The sequence below is a fragment of the Sus scrofa genome, chromosome 6 (assembly GCF_054392235.1).
Source record: "Sus scrofa isolate SSC_HxYL_T2T_F1_AM1 chromosome 6, Sscrofa_HxYL_maternal_Yorkshire_Landrace_v2.0, whole genome shotgun sequence".
NCBI classification, from domain to species: domain Eukaryota; kingdom Metazoa; phylum Chordata; class Mammalia; order Artiodactyla; family Suidae; genus Sus; species Sus scrofa.
Genome location: NC_139388.1, coordinates 43,704,071 through 43,720,946, shown reverse-complemented (window position 1 = coordinate 43,720,946; position 16,876 = coordinate 43,704,071). Strand labels below are relative to the sequence as shown.

General features: G+C 51.2%; 1 protein-coding gene across 2 annotated transcripts in view; it reads right to left on the bottom strand.

Annotated features, from left to right (window-relative positions):
• Positions 1-1,051: 1,051 nt before the first annotated feature.
• Positions 1,052-16,876, bottom strand: part of VSTM2B (V-set and transmembrane domain containing 2B) — a 30,438-nt gene continuing 14,613 nt past the window's right edge. Inside the window, exons 6-7 of one of the 2 annotated variants that reach the window (XM_084958804.1) lie at positions 13,563-13,655; positions 1,052-1,752 (exon numbers count right to left, since the gene is read on the bottom strand). In XM_084958804.1, the coding sequence (XP_084814930.1) occupies positions 13,576-13,655 (80 nt within the window). In that variant the 3' untranslated portion in view covers positions 1,052-1,752; positions 13,563-13,575. The remainder of the gene's footprint in view (positions 1,753-13,562; positions 13,656-16,876) is intronic. The other variant, XM_003355830.4, reaches the window with a different exon arrangement.

Here is a 16,876-nt window from a genome sequence, read left to right as displayed (position 1 = left end):
GTCCCTGGTGATGGAACATGATGGAGGATCATGTGAGAAAAAGAATATACATACGTGTATGACTGGGTCACTTTGCTATACAGTAGAAATTGACAGAACACTGTAAACCAACTATAATGGAAAAAATAAAGATCATTAAAAAAAAGGAACTTGGCAAAAAATTGCCAGTTGCCCTACTTGGGAAAAAGAATGCTTAAGAGGGTCTCACACTAGCAATCCAATGTCTGGGACTGGAAGCCATGCATGGCCCTTCCGTTCTCAACTCATTGGCCAGAGTTGGTGACAAAGCCCCACCTGCTGCAGGATGCCCGGAAGCACAGTCTTAACCACGTGCCAGCCAGGGGAGAGATGGAAATGTTTGGTGAGCCAACATCATCAGTGACAAACACATTTGTTTAAAACCTGGCTAGATTTTAAATGAATCTGGCTATTTCATGTGATTCTGTTCTGGCATGAAGAATAACAGCCTTCAGGGCTTGCCTGTTGCTTTAAGACCTGTGTAACCTACTCCAGACACACACACACACATCTCAGAGGCTCAAAGCAACATCCATATGCATGCAGAGTGGAGAATGCCCCACCCTCTCTCTAAAGTCTCTCCTCAAGCTAGCAGTGAATCCAACAACAGGAAACACACCTGGACGCATCCTCTCCAAGCAGACAAGGGCACTGCACAAGTATTTAAAAGCAAAAGGGGAAAGAAGCGTTCTTGATTTATATCAGCCCTCTTCCCAGCAACTCCCTTCTTCAGGACCCAGGCTGGGGGTGTCTTGATTTATATCAGCCCTCTTCCCAGCAGCTCCCTTCTTCAGGACCCAGGCTGGGGGTGTCTTTCACTCCTGGCTCCATGAAGTCCCCTGTCCCTAGTGGAGGCTGGGCAAGTGCTCTGTCTACTCAGTGTGGCCTTGGCCAGGTGCCCTGGGCTGTCTTCCAGGCTGGGCTGCAGCCAGCTGGGGGTGCAGCTGGCATCAAAGACCACGAGGTCATGGCATTCAGCATTCAGGCTGCTCTGGGCACCAAGGCTTAACATTCATACATGTCTGTAGAAAGGTTATTTCAAAGTGGTTTTTTATTCAACTGTTATTCAGCAATATACAATACAGTTTATAAACAAGTGTCTGACCTTGTTTCCAATCTTTATTTAAAAATAAATATTATTGACAGTGAATTTTACTTATGATAAGATGTATCTTTTTTAATCAAAATGTCTCAAAAGAAATAATTTACTTTAATAAAAAAAGAAAAGCCCCCAAAGGAAAAAGTAAATTAAAAAATTTCCTAAACGCAATCATCTACTAAAAATATTTTGCTTTGTCAGAAAGGCTTTGACCCAACATTTTTACAGGGTATCCTAAAGATAACTGCTCAACAGTTCGTGCAAAATGAAGACCTGGAGAAAAAGTTTAGAAAAGAAAAATACATTAAAATAGAGAAATCATTGAGCCCATGCATACTGCATGGTCCAAACTCCATCTTATTTGGAAACTAGATGCATTATTTTAGGTGTTCTACATTTCTGTAACTTCCCCAAAAATATGATTTATTTTCCACGTGGACTTGGTCATGCTTCTCTGAGTCTGTCTGTGTCTGTCTGGCGACGCGGTCCTCAGCCAGGGGCTGGGCAGCCGTGTGGGGCGCTCAGGAGCACAGGACGGTGAGTCTGTCAGGGCCCCACCAGCAGGCGGAGGAACTTATGCAGAGCTAACAGGAGCAGGGACAGGAGCGGGTCTGTGGCGAAGTTAGGACCGGTGCCTGCAGGGGGATGAGAGGATGGGCGGAATTAATGTCTGAGTCACCAGAACCCAGCAGCCACCAAGCAGATCTGGGAGGATGAGTCTTCCGGAGGCCAGGCCTCTTGACTTCAGTGCCTGGCTGTTACTCAGCGGGGGCTTGGCTGCTCTGTGGTTGCTCCCTATTTATGACTGTACATTTTAGCAGCCCGCAGTGGTCAGACACGGGTGCCCCTGCCTGAAGGGTGTGGGCTGGAGAGGAAATCCAAAGTCCAAGTTATTATTTTAGTTAAATAAAAAGGTGATGTGCTCAGAGTTCCCTGGTGGCCCAGTGGCTTAAGGATCTGGTTTTGTCACTGCTGTGGCATGGGTTCCATCCCTGGCCAGGGAACTTCCACATGCCACAGGCATAGCCAAAAAAAAAAAAAAAAAAAAAAAAAAAAAAAAAAAAACTACACCCCCAACACTATGCTGCAAAGTGCCCTTGGTGGTTTTTGTTTTTTGGGTTCTTTTTGCTGTTTTAGGGCTGCACCTGTGGCATATGGAAGTTCCCAGGCTAGGGCTGAATCGGATCTGTAGCCTACACCACAGCCACAGCAACATGGGATCTGAGCCGCGTCTGTGACCTACACCACAGCTCATGGCAACGCCGGATCCCCAACCCACTGAGCGAGGCCAGGGATCGAACCTGCAACCTAATAGACACTAGTTGGATTCACTTCTGCTGCACCACAATGGGAACTCCTGCCCTCAGTGTTTAAGGCCCAGCTTCCCCACGAGTGTGCACGACGTCACCCTTCCATCTCTCACCTGAGCTGCACAGTTCTGCATTCACGAACAGCTGACCTGAGGCACCCTGATGGGTTAGGGTTAGGACTAGGGTCTTCTTTCCACGAACTACCAGTCCAGTCTTTTGGATCAAAGTAGGGTGCTCTGCAGTCACTGGCAGGTGAAGGTAAGTGGGCTAGGGAACCTCATACTATTCCGGTGGGAGGTCACTTCCAGCTGCTTCTTCAATGCGGCCACTAACTCGAGCCCCTGGCCCGCTAGAAGGATGGGAATACTCATGCCTTCTTCCTCCTCAGCTGGGCTGCCTGCCCGGCTCCCCATCTGCCATCAGGTCTTCATCTGCTTGGAAGGCCTTCTGTGCGACTGGGCAAAAGCCCACCCACGAGGAGTTTCCGTTGTGGCGCAGTGGTTAACGAATCTGACTAGGAACCATGAGGTTGCGATCCCTGGCCTTGCTCAGTGGGTTAATGATCCGGCGTTGCCATGAGCTGGGGTGTAGGTTGCAGACACGGCTCAGATCCAGCATTGCTGTGGCTGTGGCGTAGGCCGGTGGCTCCGATTTGACCCCTAGCCTGGGAACCTCCATATGCCGCAGGAGCAGCCCTAGAAAAGTCGAAACAAACAAATAAATAATAATAAGCCCACCCATGAGTCCCAGGCTTCTCACCTGGGGGTGGGATGCTCCCTCCAGGGTTACTGAGAGGAGCCAGTGTAGAAACACCATGCACACCCCAGGTGCCGCCCAAATCTCGAAGACATCACTATTAGCCTGCATAGAATTAAGCTGCATCCACAGAAGCAGTTTCCAGCCCCACCTTGCTCACTGGCACCATATGGAGGCCTCTCCTTTCTTCACACCACCCCCCCATCCCACCAGTGAGCCAGGCTGGAGCTCTACCTGGGAGGAGAGATGCAGCAGGCTCTTTCCCTAGCCAAGCAGATGGTACAGAGGCTGTGGCCACCTCCACTTAGCTGCCTGCTGCCAGACTGGCCAGATTTGTGGCTTCCCTGGCAAGGCTGGGCCTGAACCCACGACTTCCTCCTCTTTTCAGGTATAAGAGCCATTTGTTTTTTTCTATCCAAGGTGCTTCCCTCAATCTTGAATCATTCTTGTTCTGAAAATAACTGTGGCCTGGACTCCAGTCTCCCCTCTGTACAAAGAGGAGGCTGGACAAACAAGCCAGGACCATTCTGGCTTGAGATGCTAGCCATCCATCAGTGGGTTGGTTTGTTTGTTTTTGCTTTTTAGGGCCGCACCTCTGGCTTATGGAGGTTCCCAGGATAGGTGTCAAACGGGAGCTACAGCTACCTGCCTACATCACAGCCACAGCAACACGAGATCTGAGCAAGGGCAGGGATCAAACCCGAATCTTCATGGATGTTAGTTGGATTCGTTTCCACTGCCCCACAACGGGAACTCCTACCTGTTCTTTTTTGGAAATGAGGGCTGTGTTTGAAGAGAAAGAGGGGCAGAAGCCATCTGCAGTGCATGTCTTTTTTTTTTTTTCTTTTTTCTTTTTTGTCTGTCTGCCTTTTCTAGGGCAGCTTCCCTCGGCATATGGAGGATCCCAGGCTCGGGGTTGAATCTGAGCTGTAGCCACCAGCCTACGCCAGAGCCACAGCAACGAGGGATCTCAGCCATGCCTGCAACCTACACCACAGCTCACGGCAACACCGGATCCTTAACCCACTAAGTGAGGCCAGGGATCGAACCCACAATCTCATGGTTCCTAGTTGGATTCATTAACCACTGAGCCACGACAGGAACTCCTGTGCATATCTTATCCATGGTCAATCGCTTCTGAAAACGATTAGAAGCACAAGATCAGGACCACCCAAATGTGCTAAGCTTCCCCCTGGGGTATTAATTTTTCACACTGTTGTCACTCCTGGCCCTCCCTGCAGCTTGGCCCAAGTTGACATCCTGACTCTTGCCATCCATCATCAGGAAAGACTATGGCAGAGTCACTTCAAAGACCTGGGTCTTCTTTTGCTGCTTCTCAATGTCTCGCGTCTCTGGCTCGGGCGAGGTGATGGACTGCCAGCTGCCTGGGTGGAATTCAATGAGGCCCAGATGCAGGGAAACAGGGAGGCGGCCAGCAGGGTGCTGCCTCCTGAGCATGCGGGCCTCAAGTGGCCAGGCCAAGTCTCCTGGTGAAGATCTTTCTGCTCCAGCAAACCCTGACACTCAGGCCCATATAGGCAAGACAGAAACTAGTGTGTGTGATGCGTTTAAAAAGTAGATCTAAAAAAAAAAAAAAAAAAAAAAAAAAAAAAAAAAAAAAAGAGGGGTTCCCGTCATGGTGCAGCAGAAACGAATCCAACTAGGAACCATGAGGTTGTGGGTTTGATCTCTGGCCTCGCTCAGTGGGTTAAGGATCTGGCGTTGCTGTGGCTGTGGTGTAGGCCAGCAGCTGTAGTTCCAATTCAACCCCTAGCCTGGGAACCTCCGTATGCCACAGGTGGGGCCCTCAAAAGCAAAAAAATAAAATAAAAAATAAAAAAATAAATAAAAGTGGATCTACTTGTGCAAAGAACTCCAGCTCCTCAAGGCACTCAGGGGCAGGGGGTATGGCAACTGGGCAGTGAGCCAGGCAAGGTGGACACTGCAGAACCGTGGGCACAGGAGATGCGACGAGAAATTTTAACATGCCTCCAAATAGTATCGACTTGTCTTTTCCACTATTAAAGTCTCAACTCCTCACGTTTAAAAGTTTTTAGGAGTTCCCATCATGGCTCAGCAATAACGAACCCAATTAGCATCCATGAGGACATGGGTTCGATCCCTGGCCTCGCTCAGTGGGTTAAGGATCTGGCGTTGCCGTGATCTGGGCTATAATTCGCAGATGGCTTGGATCCTATGTTGCACGGCTGTGGTGTAGACCGTCAGCTGCAGCTCCAATGTGACCCCTAGCCTGGGAACTTCCATATGCTGCGGGTGCGGCCCTAAAAAGACCAAAAGAAAAAAAAAATTCAGGCCTCTTTAATTTTTAATTTTTTTTTATTTTTGTCTTTTTGCCTTTTCTAGGGCCGCACCCGCAGCATATGGAGGTTCCCAGGCTAGGGGTTCAATCAGAGCCTTAGCCTCCAGCCTACACCAGAGCCACAGCATTGACAGATCTGAGCCGCATCTGCGACCTACACTACAGCTCACGGCAACACCAGATCCTTAACCCACTGAGCAAGGCCAGGGATCGAACCTGCAACCTCATGGTTCCTAGTTGGATTTGTTAACCACTGAGCCACGACAGGAACTCCCCAAGGCCTGTTTAATTACGAGGCATGGAGAGGTCACTGATCCTGAGGAGGTGAGGCTGCTGTGATGACTATTTTCTCCTTTCCTAAGGGAGGACCAGGAGGAGCTCAAGAACCAGCAGATGTTTATTATTCCAGGGTAAGCTGGAGAATCGGGCTGCTGGAGAGGTGATGGCATAATGGTTGATTCACTCCTTTTTTTTTTTTTTTTTTTTTTTTTGGCTTTTTAGGGCCACATCTATGGCCTATGGAGGTTCCCAGGCTACTAGGGGATGAATCGGACCTACAGCTGCCGGCCTGCACCACAGCCACAGCGATGTGGGATCCAAGTTGCGTCTGCAACCTACATCACAGCTCATGGCAATGCCAGATCCTTCACCCAGAGTCACTGATTGTATTGAACAAATATCCCCATTTGGTTAATCATTCGTAAAGAAACCAAAGCTGCTTGGGCTCCGTGAAAGTGACTATTAACATTTATCGGTTGGATGGGGTGCAGGATAAGACCCTCACAGGAGCCACTCGCAAGGGGCTCCCAAAGACCACTGTGGGTGTGCCCAGCCCCACAGGGCACAGAAAAGGTGCCAGTCCCGGCAGCTTCTGCCTGGGAAATCCTGCTTCTCTATTTACCCAGCAGTGGCAGAAGGCCAAGAGCCATGTCAGAAAATAACAGGGGTTCTCTGGGGCCATTCATGGGCTCGTGATGAAAATGAAGGCAGCTTGGCTCAGGCCACCCCCTGGGACCCTTGCTCTGCCCACCCTGTCTGGAGGCCAAGCCTGTGAGTTGGTTATGGGGGGATCCAGAGGTAATAAACTGGTCAGCCCCACCCTGGCCTGTACTCCCACAGGTCCCAGAGTGGACTACCCCCGCTCTGCAGGCCTCAGGAGCATGGGTGGGCTGCTCCCCAGCTGACCAGTGACAGCTACCGCCTCCCTCCACCTGCCGTGCCCATGCTTCCAGGAGCATGGATGGTTGTCTTGGCCCCAAGGGTAACTTCCATCCCTGCAGCACCTGTCACACGGGCTGTGGACAGCAGGGAGCTGCAGCCCCTTCCCCTGGGGGTTGAGGGGCCCCAGACCCTCTCCATCCCCACTGCAGGCCCACTCTTAGCCTGGGAGCCGATTTGGGTGAGGAGTTTGCAAAATAGTTCCCCTCAGAGGTTGGCGTGGCTCAGAGGCTGTTAGTTTTTGTTCTGTTTGCTTTGACGATAGCTTAAAAACAAAGAAATGTATTTCAGGTTAAAGAAGAGTAAGTAGGAGTTCCCGTCGTGGCGCAGTGGTTAACGAATCCAACTAGGAACCATGAGGTTGTGGGTTTGATCCCTGGCCTTGCTCAGTGGGTTAAGGATCCGGCGTTGCCGTGAGCTGTGGTGCAGGTTGCAGACACGGCTCAGATCCCACATTGCTGTGGCTGTGGTGTAGGCTGGTGGCTACAGCTCCGATTGGACCCCTAGCCTGGGAACCTCCATACGCTGCAGGTACGGCCCTAGAAAAGGCAGAAAGACCAAAAAAAAAAAAAAAAAAAAAAAAAAAAGAAGAGTAAGTAAAATTCAGATACATTTGAGGTCTGAGGTTCTACCCCCAAAATAGGTTACAGGCTGGTTCTGGCTCTGGTGACCTGTGCTAAGTTGGAGTTTCACTCAATACGCTGACACCATACTGCTTGGCCTTGTCCCCTCCAGCGCTGCACCAGAACATTCCCACAGTGAGGACAGGGAGCCAGAGAAGAACAAGTCCAGCCTCAGTGGACAGAGCCACTCCATTGATAAGCACAGATCTCCTAACCTAAGGACCATGACGAGAGTCTGAGGACAGGTCACTCGGCTGTGTTAAGCAGAGCAAGGCCACTTCCATCTATTCAGCCTTTTGGGTTGTCCTAACAGGTCTTCTGGGGGAGTTCTCATGGTGGCTCAGCAGAAACGAATCTGATTAGCATCCATGAGGGCCCAGGTTCGATCCCTATCCTGGCTCAGGGGGTTGGGGATCTGGCATGTGGTATAGGTCGCAGGGGGGGCTTGGATCCTGCGTTGCTGTGTCTGTGTCTCGTAGGCTGGCAGCTATAGCTCTGATTAGACCCCTAGCCTGGGAACCTCCATGTGCCGTGGGTATGGCCCTAAAAAAGACAAAAGACAAAAACAAAAAAACAAAAAACCAAAAGACCAAAAACCAGGTCTCTTAAATAAGGGTTTCTTGGCTAAAAAAGTTAGAAAACCAAGGGGAGACCCCTGGACACAGTTCTTTCATCACGGATGATCAGTTCTATTCCTTTTCCCTTTTGCTGCCGTCTGAGAATGAGACAAGAGGGCCAGCCCCCAAGGGGCAACAGTCTGAGCCTGGCTGGCCTTTATGGGCTGGACGTGGACACCCACTTAGCTTGGAGACCGAGGCCCGTTTGCCTGGGGCAGCTGGGAAACGATCAGCTCTTTTTTTTTTTTTTTTAAGACTGTATTTATTTATTTATTTATTTATTTTTGAAGCTTATCTTTTTTTTTTTTTTTTTTTTTTTTTTTTGCCTTTTTTTGCCATTTCTTGGGCCGCTCCCACAGCATATGGAGTTTCCCAGGCTAGGGGTCGAATCGGAGCTGTAGCTGCCAGCCTACACCAGAGCCACAGCAACGCGGGATCCGAGCCGCGTCTGCGGCCTACACCACAGCTCACGGCAATGCTGGATCGTTAACCCACTGAGCAAAGCCAGGGATCGAACCCGCAACCTCATGGTTCCCAGTCGGATTCGTTAACCACTGCGCCACAACGGGAACTCCCGATCAGTTCTTACCCCTTGTTCTCGTCACTGGCCCTGAGCCCCCGGCCCTGACCCAGCTCCATCCTGGACCCATTGCCAGTGAGTGTGGTGATGGCCAAGCCCAGCCAAGGAAGCCTCCCTCTTGGGGCCTCCTAGGGCCAGGGTACAGGGACTCTGTCTGTGGGTTTGCAGGGCCTTGTGGAGCAAAGCAGGGAGGCACTTAGGAGTCCTTTTGGCCTTGATCTAGCACCATGCCTAGAAGCTGCGGGTCCTGCAGTTTGGTAGAGAAGCAGGCCCAGGGTTGCTGGGTCTTGGAACTTTCCATATCTGTGGGGGAGATGCAGAGGGTCCAAAGCACGGGGCCAGTGCCCAGAGCAGTGTCAGGACTGGAGGCTCTGGAGCTGGCCCCTCACTCTTCTTCACCGTGTCCCTACTTCTCTATCTTCTCCTTGCTGGTTGCAAAAACAACTCCCACGGAGCCCAGGGACAACGGAAAGGCACCAAGTCACCACTTGAGGACTCAGTCTGGACTGCAGAGGCGTCTGGCTTGGTGCGTGTGGAGTTCTAAAAATTGTAAATTATAATTGAACATGGAAAACGTGGGAGACTTTTACATAACAGCACAGATTCATATGTCTACTGGAAAAGCCCACGGCCCAGCAACCCTGGGCCTGCCCTTCCACCAAACAACAGGACCAGCAGCTTCTAGGCAGAAATCTCCTTCTCACTGCTCCCTTCTGACCCCCCGTGCAGCCCTTTGCCCACCTGCCTCACTCAGCTCCATCGCCCACACTTGGCCCTGGGTGGCTGGCTGAGCCAGCTCTGGTGTGGGATCCAGGGGGGGCCTTGCTCTCACCCTGCCTTCAGCCCTGTGTGACGATGGGGTGAGCCCTCCTTGCCCTGACATTCCTGGCTTCCTGATGGCCACCTGTACCTGCCCTGCCCTGGCTCTCTGTCTCCTGGACACTATGCTGGCTGGGTCCAGCTGCCCAGCCACAGCAGAGCTGGAAGGTGCCACCTTGCAAGGAGGCTGCTGCTCCGTTGTTGACGTTTTAATTAAAGCCTCTTCATGGGTGTTTATTCAAAGGGAGTCAGCAAGGAATAATCGAGCACTAATGGAAGTGGATAGAATTAATTTCTGCCATAAAATTAATGTGCGCTGGTAACTAGGGCAAAAACTAGGAGCAACCGATGCTGATGGGTTTCAAAGGAAACTCGAAGCGTGGGATGCAGAGGTGCAAGAGGACGTACAAGAGAGGGGTAGCCTGGTCCTGTGTGGACCCTGCCCTGCTGGCCTGTCCTATCCTAGCCTCCGGCAGCTGGCTCCTGGGTTGCAGGACGAGCTGATCCTTTTGGTGGATGACAGCATGTCCATTGAGGGTGATGCCCACAGGACAGCCTTGGTGTCTGGGCAGTGGGAGGAGCCTGAGCAATCTGGGGGCAGCGACCCGTGTTGTTGCCCATTTTAACCAAGCCTCACCATGCCTCCTAAAGCACTTTCCTGCTTCCGTTGCCATCCGGTGCCCATCCGCCTCCTTCCGAGGCACCTTAGAGACCTCTCCCTAAGGCACGCAACTTGGATGGGTCCCCTCTTCCCACAGGCGAAAGTCACTGTCTCACACCACATGGGGGCTGCTCCGTAATCCTCCTGGACAGCCTCACCCCCCACCGCTCCGCCGCCACCAGCCCTGCCCTCCAGTCCACAGTTCCCTGGCAGCTCACCCTGCAGACCCACTCCCTCCTCCTTTCCCTTTGTCTAGGTCTGAGCCCTACCTCACCAAGTGCCACATCCTCCAGGAAGCCCTCTCTGAGCAGCCAGGCCCAGGGGGCTTGGCATAAATGAATGCCTGCTGTTCATGTGGCCCTTGCCCATGTCCCCTTCTCCTCCAGCCCCACAAATGGCTCCCTCACGACACGTCCTGCCTCTCTAGTTGGTGGAAGCCCAGGTGCCCAAAGGCTCCCTTTGCCCCTCCGTCCTTCTCTCCTCTGCCCCCAGCTAGCAGCCCCACCCACATCCAGGGATGGAGACCTGATGCTGGAGCTGAGGACCAGCAATGGGGAGGGGATGGAGAGCCACGTATGGCAAGGAGAGCCAAGTACAGGCAGGCTAATAAAAGCAAACCCAGGAGCTCCCGTCGTGGCGCAGTGGTTGACGAATCTGACTAGGAACCACGGGGTTGCGGGTTCGACCCCTGGCCTTGCTCAGTGGGTTGGCGATCCGGTGTTGCCATGAGCTGGGGTGTGGGTCACAGATGCGGCTTGGATCTGGTGTTGCTGTGGCTCTGGCGCAGGCCACTGGCTACGGCTCCAATTGGACCCTTGGCCTGGGAACCTCCATATGCCGTGAGAGTGGCCCAAGAAAATGGCAAAAAGACAAAAAAAAAAAAAAAAAAAAGAAAAGCAAACCCAGCCAGCTCCCGCTGGGGCCAGGCTCTGCAGCAAGCCTGTTACGTGAACTCCCAGCCTCGGCACTGCAGGAGTTACTATTTTATCCCCATTTTACAGATGGGGAAACTGAGATTCAGAGAGATGAAGGGACTTGCCCAAGGCCTCGGTTTGCCAAAAAACATACAGAGTGCCCAATTAAATTTGAATTTCAGACAGACAAGAGAGAATTTTAAGTTTATGTTAATCCCACATATTGCCTGGGACCAACTGACACTAAAATGCTATTGATTATTCATCTGAAATTCAAATTTAACCAAGTGTCCTATATTTTTATTTGCGAGATCTGGCAACCCTCCCAAGGCCACACTAAGATAAACAGCAGATCTGGGACATGAACCCAGATGAGGTGGCTTCTGTCTGTGAAGCACCACATATACCAGCTCAGGGCCGGAGAGCGGGAACTCTCCTTCTTCCAGTGCTTCTGCTTTACCCCAGCCCCAGGCTTCCAAGGAAGAGAGCCTGGGTGATGAGGTGGGTTTGGGTTTTTTTTCTGTTTTTTTGTTTTTTGTTTTTTGGTTTTTTTTTTGTATTTTAACATTTGTTTTTAAGGTTTTTTTTTTTGGGGGGGGGTGCTCTTGCAGCATATGGAAGTTTCCAGGCTAGGGGTCAAATCAGAGCTGCAGCTGTTGGCCTACACCACAGTGACAGCAACGCGGGATCTGAGCCTACACCATAGCTCATGGCAACGTCGGAGCCTCAACCCACTGAGCGAGGCCAGGGATCAAACCCACGCCCTCATGGATACTAGTGGGGTTTGTTACTGCTGAGCCACAATGGGAACTGCCAATATTTTAACATTTGTAATGGCTTTTTAATGTGGCTAACTTTGTTGGTAGCTCCTTTCTAGCTTCTTAATTTTCTTAAAATGAAATCTTGCCCCAAATGATCCTTTAATGTTGCCACTTAGTGAAAACAGTTAACACGCCTTTCCTTATGGCCAGGTGGCTGGTGTCTTGCAGGGCCAGGAGCAGCCCTGTCCACAGCGAGTATCAGGATGCTTCCTAGGCAGGGATGGTGGTGGGGGCTCCCTCAGTGCTGGGCCCAGTCCTCAGGGGAGCAGCCCCCACCGCCCATTCAGCTTCTTTAAATTTTGAAGATGTGGGATGCTAATAAGCCTGTGGGTCTTGGTTCTTGGTGCCAAGAGAATTTTTTCCTTCAATCCCTCAGGCGCTCTGGGAGGTAGGAACCACTGTGCTTGTCAACAGGTAAAGCACAGAGAGGTTAACTGACTTGCCTATGGTTGCACAGCTGGTAGGCAGAAAGAGGAGCTATCTCCAGTGACACCCAGGAACTTGCAAATCAAATCCAGACTCCTTTGCCTGGAGGAAGCTCTTTCTGAGCCTACCCTGCGGGAAAGTTCTGCCTTACCTACCTCCATACTGCCTCAGGTGCCCCAGGTTCCAGGCAGACTGGGCTGCCCTACTCCCGTTTCCTGCCCCCAGGCCTTGGCTCATGCTGGTAGACAGTCTTTCCTGTTCTCTCCTGCCCAGGGACACACACAGGGTGCCCTCCAGGACAGCTCTTAATCTGTCTGCTTCTCACCCCCAAACCCCCATGGCCCCAGCCTCACCCCTGTGCTGGCCCTTTAACTGCCCCCCCCCACGATGTCAGCAGTTCGCTGTTCCTGATTGGCTTCTCCACATCCACTGACCCCAACTAGTCGGGCAACTGCCTAGCCAGAGGCCAGAGTGCCCTTTCCAAAGGCAAAGTACACGTGATACCCCCCAACCCCGAGAGGCTTCATCTAGACTGAAGACCTAATCCCTCGCTGGGCCCCTCCTCACCCGCCCCCACCCTCACATCTCCCTTGCGGCTCCATCATCCATCCACATGGCTCATCTCATGGCCTCCCATTCACTAGCTGCCCCCTCGCCCCCACAGGGCTCCCTCAGACACTGCATCTCCGTGGCCCCATCAGAGGCTCCCTTTGTCCCATGAGTCACATTTCTTCGGGGCTGTGTTTGGGCGGCCACGGCCGTTTACGTTTCCACCACTGTCTTCTCTGCACCAAGCACCTCTCTTTACACCCAAACCCATCACCTAGCACCCTGCCCACACCCTGCAGTGCGCTCAAAGCATTTGTTGAATGACTGCAGTCTTTCTTAGATGCCCCCAGCGGGCCTGAGCAGGCATGATGCAGCAGGCACTGGCCAGAGGCTTCACGTTTGTCATCTCAAACACAAGCTGTATCTTCAAACACAAGCGGGGGCTGGAGGCCCATCATGGGCACAGTGACCTGACCTTTTAATGGCCCAAGATCATGTGCACACATCTCTCTCTTTTTTGTGTGTGTGTGTCTTTTTTTGCCATTTCTAGGGCTGCTCTCACGGCATATGGAGGTTCCCAGGTTAGGGGTCTAATCAGAGCTGTAGCCACCGGCCCACGCCAGAGCCACAGCAACTCAGGATCTGAGCTGCATCTGCAACCTACACCCCAGCTCACGGCAATGCCAGATCCTCCAACCCACTGAGCAAGGCCAGGGATGGAACCCACAACCTCATGGTTCCTAGTCGGATTTGTTAATCACTGAGCCACGATGGGAACTCCTGCACACATCTCTTGGTCAAAATTTTCTCAAGGTAGTTTCACCATTTTACCTTCATTTTCCCTTTATTCCAATTTCTTCATCAAATAATTGTTGTTCCACTGTGATGCCACGTGCAGCTTTGTAAACCGCTTCAGATTTTTCCCTTGGGAAAAAATAATATGCGCGTGTGTGCGTGTGTATACACATACACACATACATATAATGTGTATAATGCATATGATAAAAATATATTTGTATAACTCATATATTTCGTATAATTTATATATTTATATATTTTTGTCTGTATATACATATAGTATATATACACATATATAGATATAGATACAAATATTTGGACTAAATCAGTTGTATTTAAATCTTTTAAAACAGTAAAACTCCTTTTTCAAGCTGATGATGTTACCGCATTATTTAATATCAATAAGATTGCTTAATATGTAAAACCATTAGAGGCAGAACTGCTCTGATTGAAGCTGGAGATAGGGCTGGGGGCCCAGGGTTCCAAGGAACCAAGTTTGGGAACCATTCATTAGCTAGAGGCTCTCGAGGGGTCCTTTCCGGATCTAAAAGTCATGGACTTAAGGGTGTCGTATGCCCATTTTACAGATGAGGAAAAGGAGAACTGCCAGGACTTCAAATGAGTGGTCCCTGGCCCTCCTCAAGGCACTGAAGCTCCAGTTAAATCTCACTTGTTCCCTCCATCACTTTTGTGTCCCTTGAGGCCACCCAGATTCCCCAGGTCAGGACAACAGTGGGCACTCAATTAATGCCTGTTCAACGAAGGCCGCTCAGTGTGTGGGTCCAGGCCTCAGCCTCCTTGTCCTGCTCAGGAGAGCTGGGTTTGGCCAAGAAAAAGCAGGAATGACAGACCAGAGGCCCAAGGCCAGGAGAGAAGGGCTGCAGGTCCCCGAGGCCAGGCAGCCAGGACACAGCGGCAATTCCTTCCTCTAGATTCCACCTCGCTGACACCAGGGTATTTCTTTCTGTTTCACACTGAGGATCTTTCCTCAGCAGCACAATTTAACCAAAAAGGTTAACACATTTTAATTGCCCAGGGATAGTGCTCTGAAAATTCTATAACATGTGCTCATTAAACAAAATTAGCACAGAGGAGCTGCCCAGGATATGTCACGCATTAAAATATGACTCTGTAGAATAGAATGCATTATGAATTATTGCCCTGTGTATTTTTTGTTACATGAGTCTTTAACATGAATATGGTTATTCATCTCTCCACCCAGAGATCTGATTTTTTAAACGCTTGAAAAAATGTATCTACATTAATTTTTACAGGGACGATAATCATGAAGCCTTGGCCAGGCTGCATCCACTAGAATGCCTGGTGTCCAGCAGATGGAAGGGTCCCCTGCTTCCACCCCTCCCCAGAGAGTGATGGAGGTACCACCTGAAGGATGAGGGGTTCAGGGAGCTGGGAGCTGGGGCTGTGACCACTTACTCTACCCACTTCTTCTGTGGCCCAGATATGGAGCACAGAAGCATGAGCCGGCATGAAATTCTGGAACTAGCCGCTGTGCCATGCCACCACCTGGATCTTTCTCTCTGTGGCCTCTTTCCTGGAAGATGTGGATGGAGGGTGCAGAGTTCAGGTATGAGGGATGCCGACCCTGGACACGTGTGTAGCCCCAGCCCCTCTCCTTCTGGAAGGCCCATTTTGCATCTCACATGCACTCATCTTCCCATCTGTGTTTCATCCACATATCCACACATCCTTCTTTTGATCCCCTATTCATCCATCCTTCCACTCAATCACACCTTTCCTTTGACCATCCACTTGTTTTGCCACCCACCCATCCACCCACCCATCCATCCAACCATCCATCCATCCATCCATCCATCTATCCATGACCCATCCATCCAAACTTTTAGTTCAATCCCCTTTATCTCTTGGCTGGATCACTGGCTCTAGAGTGGTCCCCCCACATCCACTCTGCTCCCACCTCTCCATTCTCCACAAGAGCAGCCAGGGTGTCATTTCAAAAAGCACCCTGCCCTGCCAGCCACTTGCTCCCCATCCATGCCCTTAGGACAAAGGCAAAGCTCCTACCCCATGGTGTTTGAACCCTGAACTCCTTCTGACTTAATTAACCCCTTTGCAACTTCCTGCTTTCTCTGCTGCAGCCATACTAACACTTTGTCAGGCCTTTGTACTCCCCTGCTCCCTCTTGCACAGGATCTTTGCACATGCTGTCCCCTCTTCCTGGAAGGCCTTTCTCTCTCTCTTTATCAGGCCAATTCTTAATCATCTCCCAGACTCCAGCTTGAATGCCATCTCCTCCAGGACCCTTCTCTGACTGGGTCAGGTCCCCCCATTCTAAGTTCCACAGCCCATGGGCCCCTCCTTTAGAATGCCAGCAATGGCTGCAAATTTCTATTTGCCATGTGACTATTTGGTCAATGTCTGTCCCTTCCTCTTCAGGCTCTCAGGACCTTGTTGGTCTTATTCACATTGTATCCTCAGTGCTCAGCCCAGTTCCTGCATATAAAGAGGCTCAATGGGCATTTTCTGGATGAATGAGGAAATGATTGATGGAACAAACTAGTGCCAGGCCCAATGCCCATGAATGTGGGGTGCCAGGGATAGATGGTGAGAAAGAATTGGGCCTGCCTTCCCAGAGCATCAGTCTGAGTGGGGTGCTCTGTCGGGCACTGACTCCAGTGCCAGAGGGATGGTAAATGCCTGGGCGCTTCAGTGCTCAGGATGGAGGCAACCCTTAGGCTGCAAGGTCAGGGAAACCTACCCCTTCTGTGAAGTGACCCCTACCACCAGCCCACCCTGGCTCCACCTCTTCTGAGCCCCTCTTGCGTCTCAGCTGAAACCCAAGGGCATTCTCAGGGTACCTCCTGCTCAGTGTGGCCATCACAGCTGGGTGGTGAGCTCCACCCTGAAGCAGGGGCTGGGTCCACCTGATGCTCTGGGCAGCCCCCTGCCCCTTGCCCCGGCCAGACCAGAGAGTTAGCCCAGGGCCCCACCCTGGCTCAGAATGAGCCCTGACACCATGTCAGCTCCCTCTCCTCCAGGGTTTATTAGAAACCTTGCTATGGGCTAAGCGGCATTTGTGTGAGAGTCCATTATAATAAGAGTCACTGTGGAGTTCCCACTGCAATGCAGCAGAAATGAATCTGATTAGGAACCATGAGGTTGCGGGTTCGATCCCTGGCCTCGCTCAGTGGGTTAAGGATCTGACTTTGCCATAAGCTGTGGTGTAGGTCGCAGGCACGACTCAGATCTGGTATTGCTGTGGCTGTGGCGTAGGTCGGCAGCAACAGCTCCGATTGGACTCCTAGCCTGGGACTCTCCATATGCCATGGGTGTGGCCCTAAACAGACAAAAAGACAAAAAAAAAA